General features: G+C 44.8%; 1 protein-coding gene across 1 annotated transcript in view; it reads left to right on the top strand.

The window, feature by feature from the left end:
- CTTNBP2 (cortactin binding protein 2) overlaps window positions 1-2,477 on the top strand; it is a 187,461-nt gene extending 184,984 nt beyond the window's left edge. The window contains 1 exon segment of the mRNA XM_038387405.2: window positions 821-2,477. Within this exon segment, the coding sequence (XP_038243333.1) occupies window positions 821-976 (156 nt within the window). The 3' untranslated portion in view covers window positions 977-2,477.
- Window positions 2,478-22,678: the final 20,201 nt, after the last annotated feature.

The raw sequence follows: 22,678 nt of genomic DNA, 5'->3' as shown, positions 1-22,678 counted from the left end.
CAAAGAAGAGAAGAAGCTCTCAGCAACAAATCAGCTGATGGGATAGATTTACAAAACTACTGAATCTTATGACAGGCACAAAAACATCAGGTGGTATTTTACGAGCACAGCACGTGTACTTAGAATTTTGAAAGGCCAATTAAAGGTTTTAGAGGCTTTGAAATACTGAGTGGCTAGTGAAGACGAGCCTGTATGGCAAATAGTGAATTTTAAAACAGTCCATAAAGTGGGATGGTGTCCTTCCAGGAGCAGTTTCAGGCTCTCCATACACACCTACCCCTCTGCTTATTGTTCACACTAAAGTAGTGATTTTTCAATATTTTAAATTTAGATTTGAAAAGAATGTAACTTAAAAGTGCCAGTGGTGCTGCAAACCTCTGTTAAAGGGACTGCTGAGCTTCTGGGAATGAGAGGAGGGAGAAATTCTCCATATAGTCCAGGGAATCTTTCTTATTCAGAGGAAGAGAGAGAGAGAACAGTAAGAAGAGCGGTACCGATCATCAGCTGGTATAATTTGTCCAGAACACTACTATTGTCCTTGTATGATATGTTAAGAATGTATGATATGACGAAATGCCCCATTAGCTTTTTTTACAAAAGCAACTTCTATTAGAGTATTGGTTTCTAACTGGTTAGTGAAGCTAAAACTGTAACTGTTTCACAAGGACCTGAAAATTTATCCTTTTCCTGTGGCTATCATGCTTCCAAAAAGTGCAAGATGATGTAAACAGTAGACACTCACTGCTTTGCTCTTTTTTGGTGCTCTTGGTTCTTGCGATGGATATGCTTATGCTAAAAAGATACTGTATTTTATTCACAGGATGGGATCCGTCCTCTCAGCAGCAATCGCACTGTGGAATGCACCAACAGTAAATCAAAGACTGAGTTGGGTGTTTCAAGAGTTAAATCTTTTCTTCCTGTTCCCAGAAGTAAAGTCACCCAGCCTTCTCAGTACGCAAAAAAGCAGCAGCAGTAATACAAGGCAAATAGAGGCAGATGATGATAATTCAAAAGAAAAGATTTGGAATTTGCACAAAAAAATACAAATAGAAAAATCTAATAAATAGATCTGCCTAGTATACAGTTTTCAGTGTTCACATAATCTCTGTTTTAAAGAACAAAAAACTCAAAAATGTAAATAATTTTTTAAAATTAAAATGGTTTCCTTGTAATATAATGTGTGTACGGGACCACAGTTTAATTTGTATGTAAATAAGATGTTCATAATGAAATATTGTATTGCTTTAATCTGGAAATTATATTGATTTAAACTTAGTGGGAAGTTATGCCAGCCTCATAAGTGGGTTTTCTAATATGGAAATTAGTATTGCTTAAATGATTTTATTCAGGGGTATCACCACAGAAAATTGTGTGTATGTGTGTGTGTGTATGTGTGTGTGTGTATATATATATATATATAGACAGTATATAAATATATTCTATTAAAATCATGTGTTGCATACAGATGAGTTGCACAATATGTACAGTACTGGCTTAAAGCTAATGTACATGCATTTTAAAGAGTGAAATTGATTTTATCTTCACTTAATGAAAAGTGAATGGAATGTGGCAATAATTAAAATGATTGGAAACCTAGAACAATTACTTTCAGCTACAAGCCATATTAAATATTTTGATTACCCCACAGTTTGCCTGCTGAAACGTGCTTTTGTTTCTCTCTTGCTTATTATAGGCTTCATGTGTTTGAACTGTTATGAGTTTGCATTATGTCTCCTATATTTAAAAAAGAAAAGGGAGAGAAATTATAATGCAATAAATCAGTTATTTCACACAACTTCCCACTCTTTGGGATGGTCCTCTAATAATTGAGTCTTAATCTATGATGTAAAACTTTTCTACTCTTTCAATAGCATTTTAAAAAATGAATCCAGGAAATAATGTTGTTTTACCAAAACAGGTCTTATTGAAAGAATTACAGCACAAGTTTAATTACATGGTTATCCAGAGATAATGTATCAGCAATAACATGAATTACCATGTAATTACTAATTTTTATAGTGGATTTACTATGTAGTTACTGTGAAATAACATTTGAATTGCAGATAACCTGAAATATTTTTTAATCTCACTATAGACTTAAATTACTTTCCCATTAGGGGAAGTGTGTATGTGAAGGAAATATTCCATCCACCCACCCTCTTTATGGTGGCCACAATTTATACTTGTGAATAGTAATAATGTGGATACAATCACTGTCTTGGTACCTTATTATTTAGTCAGAAGAGGAGGATACATGGCTTCCTTAAGATCAGACCTCAGTGCCACCTGGTGAATTACCAAGAGGTTGTTTTGAGAGAGATATGGGCAACATGCTCATCACTGCGCCTTCCAAAAGACCACTGTTCAAGTTAATTTTGGAAGGGGCAAGGATTCCATAAATGTACTCCGAGCACTTCACCGTAATGAGTAAGGCAGCTGTCCCAAACTCATGTCAATAAAACTTTTGTACTGCTCCATGTTCGTCTGTCTCTTGGTCTTGTGTGTGTATATTGTATCTATGTGGATTTAGAAGGATTAAATGGCTGATTTCATAGTTATCTCCTTTAAAATATATTCTGGGAGGAAATGCATAACTTTCAGCATTGTTTTCTTACAACCTGTGATGGGGTGTCCACCCCACCCAAGGCCTGAGAGGATTAAGGTGGTCAGGTGGGCCAATCAACTGCCTAGGCTGCTCCTGAAAGAGGAGCCAGGGAGCAAGGATTAATTAGAGACAAGGCTCTGCTGGATAGGAACAGGAAGGGCCTTTATAAAGCCTAGGAGCTGACAGCCGAAAGGCACTGCAGGGAAGTAGTCTGCAGTCACTCCGTGAGAGCAGGGTGGTGTGTTTGGGGCTATAGAGTCAAGGAGCCTACAGTTACTCCCTGGGAGGAGGGAGTTGTGTGGCTGGCAAACCCAGAGAAGGTAGAGAGCCAGAAAGGTAGAAAAGGCTCAAGGGAAAGCAGCCAGGCAAAGGATAATGTAGACCTTAGCTGTGGAAAATAGGGCCCCTGAGCTGGAACCTGGAGTAGAGGGCTGGCCTGGGTTCCCATACCAGGCCCTGGGGAGGTGTAGACCAGGCTGTAGAGAGTGAACTGCCTGGGATGGTTTGCTCTTAAAGAAACCCAGAAGGGGAGGACCATAGTAACCTGGCCAGAGAGACAAGTCGCAAAGAGGAAGCTGGAGTGAGAAGGAGCCAAGGGTGAGAGAGGACGATGGGTGGAGACTCTACCAGAGGAGAGTGCAGCACCTGGAAGGAACTAATCCCTCAGCAACCAGGAGGAGGTGTCTTTAGCGGTGAGTGGATCCCGTGACAAACCCCAATTATGTATAAATTCTTGTGCAGTAACAGACCAGTGATTTCCAGTGAACACTGACCAAGAGTTTTCATATTTCCTGATCTTGTCATCAGTTTAAGTGCTGAAAACATGGCATGCATCTGTTTAACAGCAACTGGTTTTCAGCAGCATTGATCAGCTGACGATCAGAGGAATGTGCCTTAACATCTAGCATCTGAGTACTGAAGCATGGTAATTGTAGCTTACTCTGTGTGTGGAGGGTGGAGGGGAAAAGCAAATCTGAAGAGATGTTTGTAATGATCACACAGGATGCAGCATCATGTGTTTGTTATAAATGAAAACTGATTAAGAGAATTCTGGGGTGGGGCAATACCTAAGTTACAGCCTGAGCTAACTTTGCAGGAGGACATATCCTAGGAGACAAAGACCTCTCCTTTAGGCTCCGAGTGATAACTGCAGGACCAGAGCCTTAGTTTGTGTGTGTAAAGAGTAGAGCTGGTCACATAACTGATTTTTTCAGTTCAGACATCAAACTGAAAAATCAGAAAAAATGCTCAGCTCAGTTTGGCACTTGCCTGGGATATAGGAGACCCAGGTTTGAATTCCTCTCTACAGCAAGGAATTGAACTCGGATCCCCACACCACCAAGCTATAAGATATTCTGGATTAGATTGCTCTTGATCTTTCCTGTTGAAGCTGTTCCAGTTTGTATAAATACCTAAATATCCATTGGGCTAAAGAGAGAGTGAGAACAACTCTATGGTCTGTGGATTAAGGCACTCCCAGGAGGGGATGTGGTCTGGTGGGAGATGTGAATTCAAATCCCTCTTCTGAATGAGAGATAGAGAAGACTTGAGTCCACATTATCTACTCCCCAGGAGTGCCTAAGGGTACACCTATACAGGGATAAAGACCTGCAGCACAGCTGCAGCTGGCCCAGGTCAGCTGACTCAGGCTCACAGGTCTCAGGCTGCAGAGCTAAAAATCTCCATGTAGACATTCAGACTTGGGCTCCAGCCTGAGTCCAAATGTCTACACAGTGATTTTTCAGCCTTGGAACCTGAGCCCTGTGAACCCGTCAGCTACCTGGGTCAGCTGCAGGATTTTTAGCCCTGTGTAGGCATACCTTTAATCACCAGGCTATACAGACATTTATATTCTCTCCTTGGTTTTAAACAGAAGAGCATAAGAACAGACTACCCTTTAGCCTGGGAAGTGGGGACACCCTGCTCCAGTGTGGGGATTTAAATCTGGGTCTCCCACATCCAGGTAAGTGCCCTAAGCACTGTGTTAAAGGGTGACATCAGGCCTGTGCGCATGCAGTCTTTGTCCCGCTCACCAAAAAAGTTTTTCCCAGCAAAAATTAATGAATCAAACCTTAAATAGTTTCAGGTCAACTGAAATTGCATTTTTCAGCTAATTAACTATTAATCTAAAATAATTTGCCCTGCTCTAATAAAGAGAAAACTAACAGTTCTAAACTGAACTATCAGATTTATTTTAAGAAGGGATGTCACTCATGAGAGAGCAGCCAGGCAATACAAGGAGTGAAAATCTGCATGGGAGTGAAAAGAATTATTTCAACTTTGACTACTATGTCCACAATCTTAAGGAAAAAAAATGTTATCACTACATTTAAAAACGTCTTTTGGGCCTCTAATTATCTTCTCCTTCTGTGAGCCATGGTCCCGATGTGTATTCCACACGTGGGTATGCACGTGCTCCAGGAGCCTGAGACTGGAAATTCTTCAAAGCAGTGTCCGTTGGCCTGCACATATGCAGTAGCTCTCCTCATGCTCCTTACTGAGAGAATAAGAGGTAGTGCAGGCTGATTCCTGTCCACTTCCTTCTTTCTGCCACATGGCCTGAGTCGGAATAATGTTCTCCTTCACTCGCTTGTATAACCTGCAAAGACAGAAAACATTTTTAAGTAGTTATGTATTTTATAGGGCTGTCGATTAATCAAAGTTAACTCATGCGATTAACTCAAAAAAAATCACTATTAATCACAGTTTAAATCTTATTGTTAAACAATAGAATCCAAATTGAAATGTATTAAATATTTTGGGTGTTCTTCTACATTTTCAAATATATTGATTTCAATTACAACACAGAATACAAAGTGTACAATACTCACTTTATTACAAATATTTGCACTGTAAAAATGATAAAAAAAAGACATAATTTTTTTCAGTTCACCTATACAAGTACTGTAGTGCAATCTCTTTATTGTGAAAGTGCAACTTACATATGTCAAATTTTTGTTGTTGTTACATAACTGCACTCAGAAACAAAACAATATAAAACTTTAGAGCCTACAAATCCATTCAGTCCTACTTGTTCAGCCAATCACTAAGACAAACAATTTTGTTTATATTTACAGGAGATAATAGATTCATAGATACTAAGGTCAGAAGGGACCATTCTGATCATCTAGTCCGACCTCCTGCACAGTGCAGGCCACAGAATGTCACCCACCCACTCCTATGAAAAACCTCACCCATGTCTGAGCTATTGAAGTCCTTAAATCATGGTTCAAAACTTCAAGGAGCAGAGAAGCCTCCCTCCAGTCAACCATGCCCCATGCTACAGAGGAAGGCAAAAAAACCTCCAGGGCCTCTCCAATCTGCCCTGGAGGAAAATTCCTTCCCAACCCCAAATATGGCAATCAGCTAAACCCTGAGCACATGGGCAAGATTCACCAGCCAGATACCCAGGAAAGAATTTTCTATAGTAAATCAGATCCCATCCATCTAATATCCCATCTCAGGGGATTTGCTGCCCATTTCATAGAATCATAGAATCATAGAATATCAGGGTTGGAAGGGACCCCAGAAGGTCATCTAGTCCAACCCCCTGCTCAAAGCAGGACCAAGTCCCAGTTAAATCATCCTAGCCAGGGCTTTGTCAAGCCTGACCTTAAAAACCTCTAAGGAAGGAGATTCTACCACCTCCCTAGGTAACGCATTCCAGTGTTTCACCACCCTCTTAGTGAAAAAGTTTTTCCTAATATCCAATCTAAACCTCCCCCATTGCAACTTGAGACCATTACTCCTCGTTCTGTCATCTGCTACCATTGAGAACAGTCTAGAGCCATCCTCTTTGAAACCCCCTTTCAGGTAGTTGAAAGCAGCTATCAAATCCCCCCTCATTCTTCTCTTCTGCAGACTAAACAATCCCAGCTCCCTCAGCCTCTCCTCATAAGTCATGTGCTCTAGACCCCTAATCATTTTTGTTGCCCTTCGCTGTACTCTTTCCAATTTATCCACATCCTTCTTGTAGTGTGGGGCCCAAAACTGGACACAGTACTCCAGATGAGGCCTCACCAGTGTCGAATAGAGGGGAACGATCACGTCCCTCGATCTGCTTGCTATGCCCCTACTTATACATCCCAAAATGCCATTGGCCTTCTTGGCAACAAGGGCACACTGCTGACTCATATCCAGCTTCTCGTCCACTGTCACCCCTAGGTCCTTTTCCGCAGAACTGCTGCCGAGCCATTCGGTCCCTAGTCTGTAGCGGTGCATTGGATTCTTCCATCCTAAGTGCAGGACCCTGCACTTATCCTTATTGAACCTCATTAGATTTCTTTTGGCCCAATCCTCCAATTTGTCTAGGTCCTTCTGTATCCTATCCCTCCCCTCCAGCGTATCTACCACTCCTCCCAGTTTAGTATCATCCGCAAATTTGCTGAGAGTGCAATCCACACCATCCTCCAGATCATTTATGAAGATATTGAACAAAACGGGCCCCAGGACCGACCCCTGGGGCACTCCACTTGACACCGGCTGCCAACTAGACATGGAGCCATTGATCACTACCCGTTGAGCCCGACAATCTAGCCAGCTTTCTACCCACCTTATAGTGCATTCATCCGGCCCATACTTCCTTAACTTGCTGACAAGAATGCTGTGGGAGACCGTGTCAAAAGCTTTGCTAAAGTCAAGAAACAATACATCCACTGCTTTCCCTTCATCCACAGAACCAGTAATCTCATCATAAAAGGCGATTAGATTAGTCAGGCATGACCTTCCCTTGGTGAATCCATGCTGACTGTTCCTGATCACTTTCCTCTCCTCTAAGTGCTTCAGGATTGATTCTTTGAGGACCTGCTCCATGATTTTTCCAGGGACTGAGGTGAGGCTGACTGGCCTGTAATTCCCAGGATCCTCCTTCTTCCCTTTTTTAAAGATGGGCACTACATTAGCCTTTTTCCAGTCATCCGGGACTTCCCCCGTTCGCCACGAGTTTTCAAAGATAATGGCCAAGGGCTCTGCAATCACAGCCGCCAATTCCTTCAGCACTCTCGGATGCAATTCGTCCGGCCCCATGGACTTGTGCACGTCCAGCTTTTCTAAATAGTCCCTAACCACCTCTATCTCTACAGAGGGCTGGCCATCTCTTCCCCATTTTGTGATGCCCAGCACAGCAGTCTGGGAGCTGACCTTGTTAGTGAAAACAGAGGCAAAAAAAGCATTGAGTACATTAGCTTTTTCCACATCCTCTGTCACTAGCTTGCCTCCCTCATTCAGTAAGGGGCCCACACTTTCCTTGGCTTTCTTCTTGTTGCCAACATACCTGAAGAAACCCTTCTTGTTACTCTTGACATCTCTTGCTAGCTGCAGCTCCAGGTGCGATTTGGCCCTCCTGATATCTTTCCTACATGCCCGAGCAATATTTTTATACTCTTCCCTGGTCATATGTCCAACCTTCCACTTCTTGTAAGCTTCTTTTTTATGTTTAAGATCCGCTAGGATTTCACCATTAAGCCAAGCTGGTCGCCTGCCATATTTACTATTCTTTCGACTCATCGGGATGGTTTGTCCCTGTAACCTCAACAGGGATTTCTTGAAATACAGCCAGCTCTCCTGGACTCCCTTCCCTTTCATGTTAGTCCCCCAGGGGATCCTGGCCATCTGTTCCCTGAGGGAGTCAAAGTCTGCTTTCCTGAAGTCCAGGGTCCGTATCCTGCTGCTTACCTTTCTTCCCTGCGTCAGGATCCTGAACTCAACCAACTCATGGTCACTGCCTCCCAGATTCCCATCCACTTTTGCTTCCCCCACTAATTCTACCCGGTTTGTGAGCAGCAGGTCAAGAAAAGCGCTCCCCTAGTTGGCTCCCCTAGCACTTGCACCAGGAAATTGTCCCCTACGCTTTCCAAAAACTTCCTGGATTGTCTATGCACCGCTGTATTGCTCTCCCAGCAGATATCAGGAAAGTTAAAGTCACCCATGAGAATCAGGGCATGCGATCTAGTAGCTTCCGTGAGTTGCCGGAAGAAAGCCTCATCCACCTCATCCCCCTGGTCCGGTGGTCTATAGCAGACTCCCACCATGACATCACTCTTGTTGCACACACTTCTAAACTTAATCCAGAGACACTCAGGTTTTTCCACAGTTTCGTACCGGAGCTCTGAGCAGTCATACTGCTCCCTTACATATAGTGCTACTCCCCCACCTTTTCTGCCCTGCCTGTCCTTCCTGAACAGTTTATAACCATCCATGACTGTACTCCAGTCATGTGAGTTATCCCACCAAGTCTCTGTTATTCCAATCACGTCATAATTCCTTGACATCACCAGGACCTCCAGTTCTGTCCATTTATTTACAATGTCAGCTGAAAGTGAGAACAAGTGTTCGGATGACACTTTTGTAGTTGGCATTGCAAGGTATTTACGTGCCAGATATGCTAAACATTCGTACGCCCCTTCATGCTTCAGCCACCATTCCAGAGGACATGCTTCCAGGCTGATGACACTTGTTTAAAAAAAACAAACCGGTGTTAATTAAATTTGTGACTGAACTCATTGTGGGGAGGCGGGGTGATTGTATGTCTCCTGCTCTGTTTTACCTGCTTTCTGTCATGTATTTCATGTTATAATAATCTCCGATGATGACCCAGCACATGTTCGTTTTAAGAACACTTTCACTGCAGATTTGACAAAACGCAAAGAAGGTACTAATGTGAGATTTCTAAGGATAGCTACAGCACCTTGACCCAAGGTTTAAGAATCTGAAGTGCCTTCCAAAATCTGAGAGGGAAGAGGTGTGACGCATGCTTTCAGCAATCTTAAAAGAGCAATACTCTGATGCGGAAACTACAGAACCCGAACCACCAAAAAAAAAAAAATCAGAGGCAATACTTTGTTCCTGCTAAAGGAGTTGAATGTTTATATTCCTATCTTGTCCCCAACTCTCTGGCAGTACAGGCAGCTACAGAAGGAGCCCAGTCACACTATCACTGGGCCATCCTGGCAGATAAAGGTGCTAAGACACTGTACCTCCTGGGAAGGAAGGTCTTTTCCTCCGCAGGGGTGCAATTTCATGGTGCTAATTACCAAGTTTTGTTCGTGAAATAGGACTTCAGTAACTATTCCAAGTTTGTGAACTTCCCATGCAGGACAGGGCCCAATTTCAGTCTCTTTTAGAATAGGGGATGTTAGTGGCAAAAGTAGCCCCCCAGGCTGCAGTTGACGCTGTAGATCCAGGTTCCATAATTTGGCCACTGGCTTGTTCATGAGAATGGACTTTTGGTTGCAATTGTCAGGGTTTCCTAGGGCGGTCCAAAACATCATCCAGGACTCCTCTTTGACAAGTCCAACCTCTTTAAATGGGAAAATGAAGGAGTCCCTGCACTCACTAAAGGATTCAAGATTGACTCTGTAGTTCCTGGAGATTTATACCCCAGTCTTCCAGGAGGAAATGGCAGCCCTTTAGATCAGGTCCACCTCCTCCTGATGCTCCTTGTTACCAGAGCCCAGCCAAGCCTCTGCGCAAATGCCAAAGGATTCAGAGACCTGGGTTTTCAGCCACCTTTACTGCTACAATTTCTGCTCTCTCTTAATTGTAGGCCAAATGCCATTTTTGACATATTGCTCGAGACCCACTGCTGATGACACCCATCTATCCCCCTGTTACCTTTCGGGGCTGTCTTACATTCTTTGCCATAACTGGAATAAGATCACTTTGGACAGTTGGGTTCTGGAGATTATCTATCAAGCATACTCCATAGAGCTTCTCTCTTTCCTTCCTCACAAACCCCCTTCCAACTCCCTCTTCGGGAACTATTCTCACTAGATGACTCTTCAGTGGGAGGTGGAATCCCTTTTACACTCAGGGGCAATAGAGCGCATCCCACCTCATTGCCATGGGAGTTGGTTCTACTCCCTGTATTTCCTAACTCCCGAAAAAGACAGAGGATGGAGACTCATCCTAGATCTTTGGCAACTCAACATTTTCATTTGAAAGCTGAAATTCCAGATGATTCCAGTTGGCATTGATAATCCCCTCCCTTTAGGAAGGGATGTGGTACACGACTCTCAACGTAAAGAACTTGAATTTCAACATGGATATTCACACATCGTGCAGGACGTTCCTGTGTTTTACAGTTGGGCAGGAACATTTCCAATTTTGGGTCCTCACCTTCAGACTCGCTACAGCACAGTATTTACGAATGTTTTCTTTGTGGTAGTGGTCCAGATGATGCATCAGGGCTATATAGTGTTCCATAGCTAGGAGATTGACTCCTGGTAGGCTGGTCTCATCGGGATGTCAGGTCAGCAATAACATCTCTCATGCAAATTTTAGCAGCCCTAGGCATTTGCATAAACAAATAAAAGTTCATTTTGTTACCCAGAAGAACAATAAACTTTATAGGGGCAATGTTACACTCAGTTTCTGCCAGAGAATTCCTCCTTGGAGACAGGTTTCATACAATGAGCAATCTCATTTCATGCATTACCCACAGACCATGAACTACAGTGCATAGATGTCTTTCACTATTAGGCCAGTTGGCGACATGCACCTATGTGACACCATTTGCCAGACTCCAATTGTGGTGTCTGCAAGCTTGGCTCCATTTGATCTATTGAGTAAAGAAGGACCACATCAACTCCAAGCTGACAGTTCCCACCAGAGTTACACCTCCCATGGTTGGTGGTCAAACCTGGAAAAGGTCATGGTGGGGCTTTCCTTCAACCTTCCCAGGGCCACCATTGTGATAGACACCTCCCTCCTGGGATGGAGCGCTCACCTGGACATACACACTGCTTAGGATACATGGACTCCATGAGAAGCCAGGCTAAATGTAAACGTATGGGAAGTGAGGGTGGTCCACCTTGCATGCAAGGCTTTCCTTCTGTTCAGACATTCACTACATGTACAGGTAATGTCAGACAATGTCACCGTGGTGGTCTATATAAACAAACAAGGATGAGTGAGAGCCTGCCCACTCTGCCTGGAAGCCATTAGACTTTGGAACTGGTGCATCAGGAATCACATCATGATACAGGCTGCATGTCTCCCTGATATTCACAACTCCCTTGCAGACGAGCTAAGAAGAAGCTTTTTGGCAGACCATGAATGGGAGGTTTGTGAAACAATCCTGAACAAGATGTGTACTTAGTGGGGTACTCCACTCTTTGCATCCCAAATCCCCCCCGTATCCTCCCGGAGGCCAGGGAAAACCTGCTACCTCAATCCAGAGGGGCAGCCACAAGGAAACATAGGCACTGACTCTGTGGGTGCTCCATGGCTGGAGCACCCACTGGGAAAAAATGGTGGGTGCTGAGCACCCACCAACAGCCCCGCTATCAGCACCCCACTTTACTCCATATGCCTCCTGCCCGCTGGCGAGCACTGCCGATCAGCTCGGGGGGGGAGGGAAGGGAGAAGGAGCGGGGATGGCGCGTGCTCAGGGGAGGGTGCAGAACTGGTCAGGAAGAGGCAGGACAGGGTGGGGCGTTGGGAAAGGGGTGAAGTCGGGGCAGGGCCTGGGGCAAAACCGGGAGTCAAACACCTCCTGGCACATTAGAAAGTCGGCACCTGTGCAGGGAAATATAACCCCCACAAGCACAGGGGACCCAGGAGGGGACATGGAAACCTTCCCACACCCCTCACATACCGTGGGAGAGCCCATCGCCTCTTCCTTGCCTCTCAATGTTTAATCTCTCCCATAGGCATGATCTATTCTCTCCCCTCCTCTTCCAGTTTTTTTTCATGTGTCTTTTGGTGATTGCAAAATATATATATTGAGACATAGGCTTTGTTTGGGGTTTTATGCCTCCATCCACAGTTTCGAGGCCTTTGGATGCCCCTATCCCTGCATCTCACAATGAAGCATTATTTATCCCATCTTAATATGTCATGATGTACCCTATTTAGCCCCACCTGCACCCCTGAGACCTTTGTGAATCCCACCTCCCCATGCGTGTGGTTCACAGCATTGTGATATGGCATTATTTACCCACCTGCTCAGCTGATATGAGGCCTCCTGTATTATAGTTCTCCCATCTTAGCATGAAAATGAAAGATTATAGAGTTTTTTACCCCAGAAGGTACTTTTAAGATCTTTGTGTATATTTCCCCTCTCACACAGCATGGATCAATGTGGCACTGTTTCCACTGGTCCACAGCTTCCAGACCCAACTCACTCAGCTATGAATTTGACAGATGAATTTTGGTCCACCCAAATTTACTTAACAAAAATGGTCAGTGGAATCAACTCATGTCATTGGCTAAAGGTCATCTGTTGCTATGTGAATGCCAAAGCCAATCCTGGTTGGGGAGTAATACATAAAAAGACAAACCCAGATAGTTATAGAAGTGGGAGAAATTTATCTTGTGAGGACCTTCAATTCCAGTGATTTTTTTTCCCCTCCATTACACCAATGATCAAGCATTGGTATAATGGAGTGATTGAATATTCTCTCTGCAGTATTATTGGAAAAACTATATTCTCATTGGGTTAGTAATGACCGAATATCCTGTTGTGTGCTCTGGCTACTCAGAACGTGGCCTATTCTTAAAAGTGTGTTTTAAAGTATAATTATAAACTAGTTTCTGAATAGCTGAAATAGTTAGTCCTAAAACTTACTTGGTAAAATGTCAACGTTCTCATGCTGTGACATGAATTGCCTTTGGCAGAAAGCCATGAGTCACTTTGGCACACACAGCTTCTTTTAACATTTTTTTCACAGTTTATGTGAGCAATTGCAAACTTTGTTTCAAACCAGTTCTCACAATTGGCTGAAATTTAAATTTAAAGTTCTTAATAATAGAATAATTTTACCTCAGATTAGGATTATTTCTTTTAATTAAATTACTTTCTGGAATTGTGACTGTTGTCTTTCAGAGATCTTTGCTTCCACAGTAGAAAAACTGGACTGTAACAGGATCAGTGGGTTGAAAAAAATGAATAATGGTCAAGTTTAAGAAAACATGGGGGGGATGAAAGAACTACTTGTTGACCTGTGAATGACAGATACTTGAAACACTAATGTTATCCAGATTAGCCGTGAACACCTTTGTGTGATGCTATGGATAATATCTAGCCGTATTCATTTTCTCTGAGGAAAAATTGAGCAATTAATTTAGGCATAACGAACTGGGTTATGATTTGCTTTATTATTAATGCAGTGTGTAAGCATTGAATGAAGTCTTTGTATTAATGCAATTTGATGCATTTGTGGTTTAATCGGCTGGGCGGGTGGACAAGTGTTCTTTGTGCCCAGGGTCCCAATAAATCTTAATCCAGAGCAGTCCTTAGGTATACACAGCATACACAACTGTGTAGGGCACCCAAAAATTTGGGGCACCCATGGGTCTTAGTGTCCACCCTCCCACCTCTTTCTATCCCTGTTCTGACTCTTCCTGCAGGCTCCCACCACAGCTGGCTGCTGCAGCCTGGTGAGTCTTCCTCCAGAGGTTTCAGAGTAGCAGCCATGTTAGTCTGTATTCACAAAAAGAAAAGGAGTATTTGTGGCACCTTAGAGACTAACAAATTTATTTGAGCATAAGCTTTCATGAGCTACAGCTCACTTCATCGGATGCATCCGATGAAGTGAGCTGTAACTCACGAAAGCTTATGCTCAAATAAATTTGTTAGTCTCTAAGGTGCCACAAGTACTCCTTTTCTTTTTCCTCCAGAGGGGATCTAGTACTTAAAAGTGAAAAAGCCTCCAGCCTGCCAGACCTATTAGCACAACATTGAAACTGTGAAAGAGCCATTCAAGTGGTATTTAACCCTTTTAACAGGCATTTGCCAAACCCCAGGTATATACTGTCAGTTTCTGAATTTACTGACAAAAACAGTTGTAGATTACTGTAATATTTACTCATAACATGTTAGTCTACAGGACTTTAGTTTAAAATTTGCTTTAAAAATATTTAATTAGTTTCTTGCTGAAGATTATTAAATCACCTCTCTAAAAAATCCTTGCATAGATTTTTAGATGTACAATCTGAGTATTCATCTTTAGCCTGAAATGCTTGGGTCTTCAAACATACAGTTTTTTAAATAAATCCTTCAGAAGACCACCCTAATCTAAAATACACATGCAAACCTGGGCTGCCATTGGGCATAGGGGCACCAGTTTAATAATACTGCATAGGGCCCCATAAATCCTAAGGATAGCCCTGTGTATATCCAATTGAGGAACGAGCATGGGGGCCCCAAAAGGGAACATCTGAAAAGAAATGAGGCCTGTCCTTCAACAAGGACAATCATTCTCCCCACAAAAGGCAATATAAAACCAGAAAGGCCAGAAACCTTTCCAGTGCCTCATCTCCCTCCAAGAACTCCAGCTTCTCCAATGAAGAACAAGAACTGTCAGCTTTGTAACAGGATAATCCAAAGTCAGAGACATGTGGGAGAGTGTTTTCCCCAGACATCATTGGAAAACCTTGGAAACAAGGTGATAGCCACCACTGAAATCCAGCCAAAAAGAGAGGGTGAGCATGCTAGTAGCTAATGCAGTGGCTCAGCCAATGCTTGTCTTTATACCTGGAGAGATTTAACTATTCAAAGCAAATCCTGAGTGCTTCAAAATTCTCAGCTGGAATCCTCTTCAGGAAGAAGCTTGATAATGTGGTAACTCATAGACAGACAAGTCAAAGTGTTTGTTCCCAACCTTAGCAAATTCCAAGGAGGCCATGTAAAAGGGCAGAAGTTACTTTTGTTCATACCCACAAATAAGATGCCAAAGGAAGGACTTCTCTAAATCAAAGGACCTGGAACAGCAGAAAGAAGCCCAGATCAGGGAATGGATTTAACTCTTTCTTCTACTCCAGACAGTTAGTATGACTGAAATTCGATGTGCCTGGGTCCAGAAATAGGCCTAAGAGGAAGGATATCCGACTTCTCAGATACCTAGATCCAATTGACTTCAAATAGGGGAACACAGGAGACAGTGCATCACAGGTGTTCCAGGCTTCTCCATATCTCTTTCCCACTTCAAGAGATAAGTATCAAACCATCCTGAAAGAGACCTTGCATCTAGAGGTGGGGGGAGTAGAACCTTCACAGTAAGAGAAAGATCTGCAGGAGTCTGGGCTGTCTTAGCCCTGCTCTACACTAGGAGTTGAGGTCGAATTTAGCAGCAATAAATCGATTTAACCCTGCACGCCTCTACACGACAAAGTCCTTTTTTTCAACTTAAAGAGTTCTTAAAATTGATTTCTTTACTCCACCCCCAACAAGGGGATTAGTGCTGAAATCAGCCTCGCCGGGTCAAATTTGGGATAGTATGGACGCAATTGGATGGTATTGGCCTCTGGGAGCTATCCCAGAGTGCTCAGTTGTGACCATTCTGGACAGCACTCTCAACTCAGATGCACTGGCCAGGTAGATAGGAAAAGGCCCATGAACTTTTCAATATCATGTCCTGTTTGGCCAGTGTGGCAAGCTGCAGGTGAGTGCAGAGCTCATCAGCAGAGGTGACCATGAATGGAGTCCCAGAATCGCAAAAGAGCTCCAGCATGGACTGAACGGGAGGTACGGGATCTGGGATCTGATCGCTGTATAGGGAAAGGAATCCGTGCTATCAGAACTCTGTTCCAGTTTTCAAAATGGCAAAACTTTTGTCAAAATCTCCCAGGGCATGAAGGACAGAGGCCATAACAGGGACGTGAAGCAGTGCCGTGTGAAACTAAAGGAGCTGAGGCAAGTGTACCAGAAAAACAGAGAGGCAAACGGCCACTCCAGCTGAGCCCCAAACATGCTGCTTCTATGATGAGCTGCATGCCATTTATGGGGGTTCAGCCACCACTACCCCAACCACGTGCTTTGACTCCATCAATGGAGAGGGAGGCAACACGGAAGCAGGTTTTGGGGATCAGGAAGATGATGATGATGATGATGATGTTGTAGATAGCTCACAGCAAGCAAGCGGAGAAACCGGTTTTCCCAACAGCCAGGAACTGTTTCTCACCCTGAACCTGGAGCCAGTACCCCCCCCCAAACCCACCCAAGGCTGCCTCCTGGACCAGCCAGGTGGAGAAGGGACCTCTGATGAGTGTACCTTTTTAGATAGTATACATGAATTAAAAGCAAGCGTGTTTAATGATTAATTTGCCCTGGCATTCACGACCAGTCCAGCTACTGGAAAAGTCTGTTAACGTGTCTGGTGAAGGAGCAGAAATCCTCTAGGAACATCTCCATAAAGGTCTCCTGGATGAATTCCCAAAGCCTTTGCAAAAGGTTTCTGGGGAGGGCAGCCTTATTTCATCCACCATGGTTGGACACTTTGCCACGCCAGGCCAGTAGCACATAGTCAGGAATTATTGCAGAACAAAGCATTGCAACATATGTTTGCTGGCGTTCAAACAACATCCATTCTTTATCTCTCTGTGTTATCCTCAGGAGAGTGATATCATTCACGGTCACTTGGTTGAAATAGGGTACTTTTCTTAAGGAGACATTCAGAGGTGCCTGTTTCTGCTGGGCTGTTTGCCTGTAGCTGAACAGAAATGTTCCCCACTGTTAGCCACGCAGTGGGGGGAGGGGGGAGAGGGAAGGGGTTAGCCACGTGGTGGGGGGAGGCAAAATGTGACCTTGTAATGAAAGCACATGTGCTATGTGTGTAATGTTAACAGCAAGGTTTACCGTGAAAGAGTGTACCCATTGTTCTATAAAATGTCTTTTTAAATACCACTGTCCCTTCTTTTTTTCTCTGCCAGCTGCATGTGTTTCAAGGATCACAGGATCTTCTCCTTCCCAGAGGCTAGTGAAGATTAGAAGGTGGAAAAAAAAAACTAACGATGAAATGTTCTCCAACCTCATGCTGTCCTCCCACACTGACAGAGCACAGACGAATGCGTGGAGGCAGACAATGTCAGAGTGAAGGAAAGCACAAAATGACCGGGAGGAGAGGTGGTGGGCTGAAGAGAGTAAGTGGCGGGATGAAGAAAGGGCTGAAGCTGATAGGTGGCAGCAGCGTGATGAGAGAAGGCAGGATGCTGAGGCTGCTGGAGGATCAAACTAATATACTCCAGGGTACGGTTGAGCTGCAGGAAAAGAAGCTGGAGCACATACCACCGCTACAGTCCCTGTGTAACCAACCGCCCTCCTCCCCAAGTTCCATAGCCTCCTCACCCAGACGCCCAAGAATGCGGTGGGGGGGCCCTCCGGCCACCCAGCCGTTCCACCCCAGAGGATTGCCCAAGCAACAGAAGGCTGGCATTCAATAAGTTTTAAAGTGCTGTGTGGCCTTGTCCTTCCCTCCACCACCACCCCACCCGGTGCTTTCCTCTTCCACCACCCCACCCAGGCTATCTTGGCAGTTATCCCCCTATTTGTGTGATGAATTAATAAAGAATGCATGAATGTGAAGCAACAATGACTTTATTGCCTCTGCAAGTGGTGATCAAGAGGGGAAGGGAGGGTGGTTAGCTTACAGGGAAGTAGAGTGAACCAAGGGGTGGGGGGGGGGTGTTCCATCAAGGAGAAACAAACAGAACTGTCACACCGTAGCCTGGCCATTCCTGAAACTGGTTTTCAAAGCTTCTCTGATGTGCACCGTGCCCTCCTGTGCTCTTCTAACCGCCCTGGTGTCTGGCTGCGCGTAACCAGCGGCCAGGCGATTTGCCTCAACTTCCCACCCCGCCATAAACGTCTTCCCCTTACTCTCACAGATATTATGGAGCGCACAACAAGTAGTAATAACAATGGGAATATTGGTTTCGCTGAGGTCTAAGCGAGTCAGTAAACTGTGCCAGCGTGCTTTTAAATGTCCAATGCACATTCTACCACCATTCTGCACTTGCTCAGCCTGTAGTTGAACAGCTCCTGACTATTGTCCAGGGTGCCTGTGTATGGCTTCATGAGCTATGGCATTAAGGACTAGGCTGGGTCCCCAAGGATAACTATAGGCATTTCAACATCCCCAACGGTTATTTTCTAGTCTGGGAAGAAAGTCCCTTCTGCAGCTTTTGAAACAGACCAGAGTTCCTGAAGATGCGAGCATCATGTACCTTTCCTGGCCATCCTGTTTTGATGTTGGTGAAACTCCCTTGTGATCCACCAGTGCTTGCAGCACTATCGAAAAGTATCCCTTGCGGTTTATGTACTCACCAGCTTGGTACTCCGGTACCAAGGTAGGGATATGGGTTCTGTCTATGGCCCCACCACAATTAGGGAATCCCATTGCACCAAATCCATCCACTATGACCTGCACATTTTCCAGGGTCACTACCCTTGATATCAGCAGATCTTTGATTACGTTGGCTACTTGCATCACCGCAGCCCCCACAGTAGATTTGACCACTCCAAATTGATTCCCAACTGCTCGGTAGCTGTCTGGCCTTGCAAGCTTCCACCAGGCTATTGCCACTCGCTTCTCAATTGTGAGGGCTGCTCTCATCTTGGTATTCTGGCACTAAGGGCAGGCGAAAGCAAGTCACAAAGTTCCATGAAAGTTATGCATGCGAAAGTTTCGCAGCCACTGGGAATCATCCCAGACCTGCAACACTATGAGGTCCCACCAGTCTGTGCTTGTTTCCTGGGCCCAGAATCGGTGTTCCACAGCATGAACCTGCCCCATTAGCACCACGATGCCCTCATTGCCAGGGCCCATGCTTTAAAAGAAGTCTGTGTCCAGGTCCTCATCACTCTCGTCATCGCACTGACATCGCCTACTCGCCCGGTTTGCTTTGGCAGGTTCTGGTGGTGTATATACCGCTGGATAATGCACATGGTGTTTAATGTGCTCCTAATTGCCAAAGTGATCTGAGTGGGCTCCAAGCTTGCCATGATATGGCGTCTGCACAGAAAAAAGCTGCGGAACGATTGTCTGCCATTGCTGTGACAGAGGGAGGGGTGACTGACGACATGGCTTACAGGATCGATTTACAGGGAATTAAAATCAACAAAGGGGGTGGCTTTACATCAAGGAGAAACTAAAACAAATCTCACACAGAATGGCCCTCTCAAGGATTGAACTCAAAACCCTGGGTTTAGCAGGCCAGTGCTCAACCCACTGAGCTATCCCTCCTCCCAGTATTCCAAGCAGGACTGAATCTCCATTAAACTTTTCAAGGTGCCCTTGACAGACCTCACCAAAATGATTGTCGGCCATTGATTTCATGGAGGGAGGGGGGAGCAAATGAATACAAAACAAATCTGGTCTATTTCTTGTTTTGATCCACTCCATCTATCTTTTACATCTTTGGCTGGCAGCAGACGGTCCAGTAGGACTGCTAGCCATCCTCATCTCCTGGCTGCTCGGCAGAAGATGATGCAATAGGACCACTAGCCATCCTCATCTCCTGGATACTCACCAGAAGATGGTGCAATACGACTGCCGGAAGGATTAAAGAGAATGACCTGGTTGAGTCACTCCTATTTGAGTCCCTGCACCCATGTCTGCCTAGGCACTCCTGACCGACCTTACTGAGGTGGCCAAGAGCACCTTGGACATGATGACGAAGGTTATCAGGCCTATTGTACCGTCTGCTGCCACAAGGCAACGAGCTGCTGCTGTGTAGCAATGCAGTACCACGTCTGCCAGCACCCAGGAGACATATGGTGACAGTGAGCTGAGCGGGCTCCATGCTTGCCGTGGTATGGTGTCTGCACAGGTAACTCAGGAAAAAAGGCTCTAAATGATTGTCTGCCATTGCTTTCACGGAGGGAGAGATGGAAGGCCTGACGACATGTACCCAGAACCACCCACAACAATGTTTTTGCCCCATTAGGCATTGGGATCTCAACTCAGAATTCCAATGGTTGGTGGAGACTGCGGGAACTGTGGGATAGCTACCCACAGTGCAACGCTCTGGAAGTGGACGCTAGCGTCAGTACTGTGGAAGCACTCCACTGAGTTAATGCACTTAATGCACTTAGCACATTTTGTGTGGGGACACACACAATCTACTATATAAAAATGATTTCTAAAAAAACAACTTCTATAAATTTGATCTAATTTTGTAGTGTAGACATACCCTTAGACCTCAAGGGGCTGAACAAGAGATTGAAAACAATGAAAGTCATGATGGAGACTTGAGCTTTCAGCCTTTGTTGCAGTCTGTGTGAGAGACCAGCTAGGAGATCATCTACATATTCTAATTAGAATCTATCATTAGTAAGGCTACAACTTAATCAAGGGTATTTTTAGTAAAAGTCATGGACAGGTCATGGGCAAGAAACAAAAAATTACGGCCTGTGACCTGTCCATGACTTATACCATAAATATCCATTATTGAATCTTGGGGGTGGGGGTGTGCTATGGAGCAGGGGGAGGAGCCCATAGCACCAGTTGCCAGGGGTGGGGGAGCCCCGGGGGGCCTGCAGCACCAGCTGTGGGGCGGAGCTGCCAGAGCGGGGAGCCCCAAGGAGTCAGCTGCTGCTCTGGCCGCCCAGGCCTGTTGCTGGGAGCTGCCAAGCTACGGCTGCTCCCGCTGTCCTTTGGGCCCACTGCTCAGGCAGTCCCCAGGGCCAGCTGCATCAGCTGCTGCTCAGGCGGTCCCCGGGGCCAGCTGCTTGTGGTCACCCGAGCAGCGGCTGGTGCAGCTGGCTGTGGGGCCACCCAAGCGGCTGTAGAGCCGTTCCAGCAGTGGACGGGGTGGCTCTCCCCAGGGCAGCTCTGGGAGAGCCAGTTGCTCAGGTGGCCCTGGGGTCAGCCACACTGGCCTCTGCAGAAGTCACGGAGGTTGCAGGAAGTCACAGGAATCCATGACCTCTGTGACAAACACAGAGTCCTAATCATTAGCAATTTCTTGAGTTTGTTTATGGGAATCACCAGCATCAGTACAAAACATTCACTGTTAGTCTGTTGTCCACTCCCAATGTGTTCACAAAGGTACTGGCTGGTAGCATTATTAGCCCCCGAGTAATCCAGAGACTCATCTACTCTCAGTCATAGACAACATACCTTGGGAATCTCTCACAGAAGAAGACGGGGAAACCGAGCATTCACTAAAAACCTGATCACAATGAGATGGGGGGTCTTGAAGCCGAAAAGGAAAAGGAGAATATCAGGAAAGAGGGTGTTAGTCATAATCCTAAATTTCCAAGAATCAAATGACTGGTACCTCAGTCTCCATCGTAACCAGCCAAAAAACTCTCCAAGCATGGAATCCAGCTGGTAATTTTGGCTTTGGTGGTGACCTAGATCATTTGGCAGCCAAACAAAAGAGTAAATATAAGTAAAATTGCCCCGTGCCAGCCATTACAAAACACCACAAGAATAAGTGTTAGAAAGAAAGAGTAGTTGGGGTACCAGCCTGTGACGTAGGGCACCCACCTTCAATTTCTGCTCCATCGCAGACATCTGTGTGACCATGGGCAAGTCATTTAGGGAAGATTTTCAAAGGTGCAAGTGGTAATTGGGCATCTAACTGCAACTTGTGCTCTTGAAACGCCTCCTTCTTAGTCTTTCTGGGTCTCAGTTCCCCATCTGTAAAATGGAAATAATAGCACTTCCCTACCTCACAAGGATGCTGTCAAGGCTGATTCCCCACTCTGGCACTTTGAGTGCAGAAGTGGGGACCAGCAAGGATTCTAAAAATTAATACCAGCCACCCCAGGCTGGTATTAAACTCCCAAGGTTACTGCTTCTCTCTGACCTTGGATGGGTAGATGCCGCCACCACCCAAGTGCAAACAAAAAAAAAAAAACCCTTTTGAAAACCCAGGAAGGAGCACTTGGGAATTCCTTCCTGTGGGGTACTCTCAAGTCCTTTCACCCCACGCTTCTCCCAGGAAGAGCTGAGAAAGAAAAACAAAGGAAATCAGCTGTTGCCACCAGCTAATTAAACAACATATGCACAACCCTCTTAGGACACAAAAAAAAACCAATCCTGTTCTTAAAAAAGGTAAATTTTTATTAAAAACAAAAAGAAAGAAAATACATCTGGAACTTAGGCTTTTTGCTAGATCTTAAAAAAAATTATTACAAAAATTAAGCATCAAGATAGCTCTCTTGAGGTTCAGCTTAAAGGTTACAAGCAAAACAAAAGCATTTGGAGGTTAGCACAAAGGAGTCTGCAAGCCAATAAGAAAAAAAAAAAAGAAAACTAATCACGTCTTCCTAGACATTCCCTGATCTACTTACATATCTGGGGGTACCATATAAGTAGTCTCTAGGTATGATCTGTTGGTTTTTCA

The sequence above is a fragment of the Dermochelys coriacea genome, chromosome 1 (assembly GCF_009764565.3).
Source record: "Dermochelys coriacea isolate rDerCor1 chromosome 1, rDerCor1.pri.v4, whole genome shotgun sequence".
Classification (NCBI taxonomy): Eukaryota; Metazoa; Chordata; order Testudines; family Dermochelyidae; genus Dermochelys; species Dermochelys coriacea.
The sequence above is the reverse complement of the archived record's forward strand: the minus strand, read 5'-3'. Positions and strand labels throughout refer to the sequence as shown.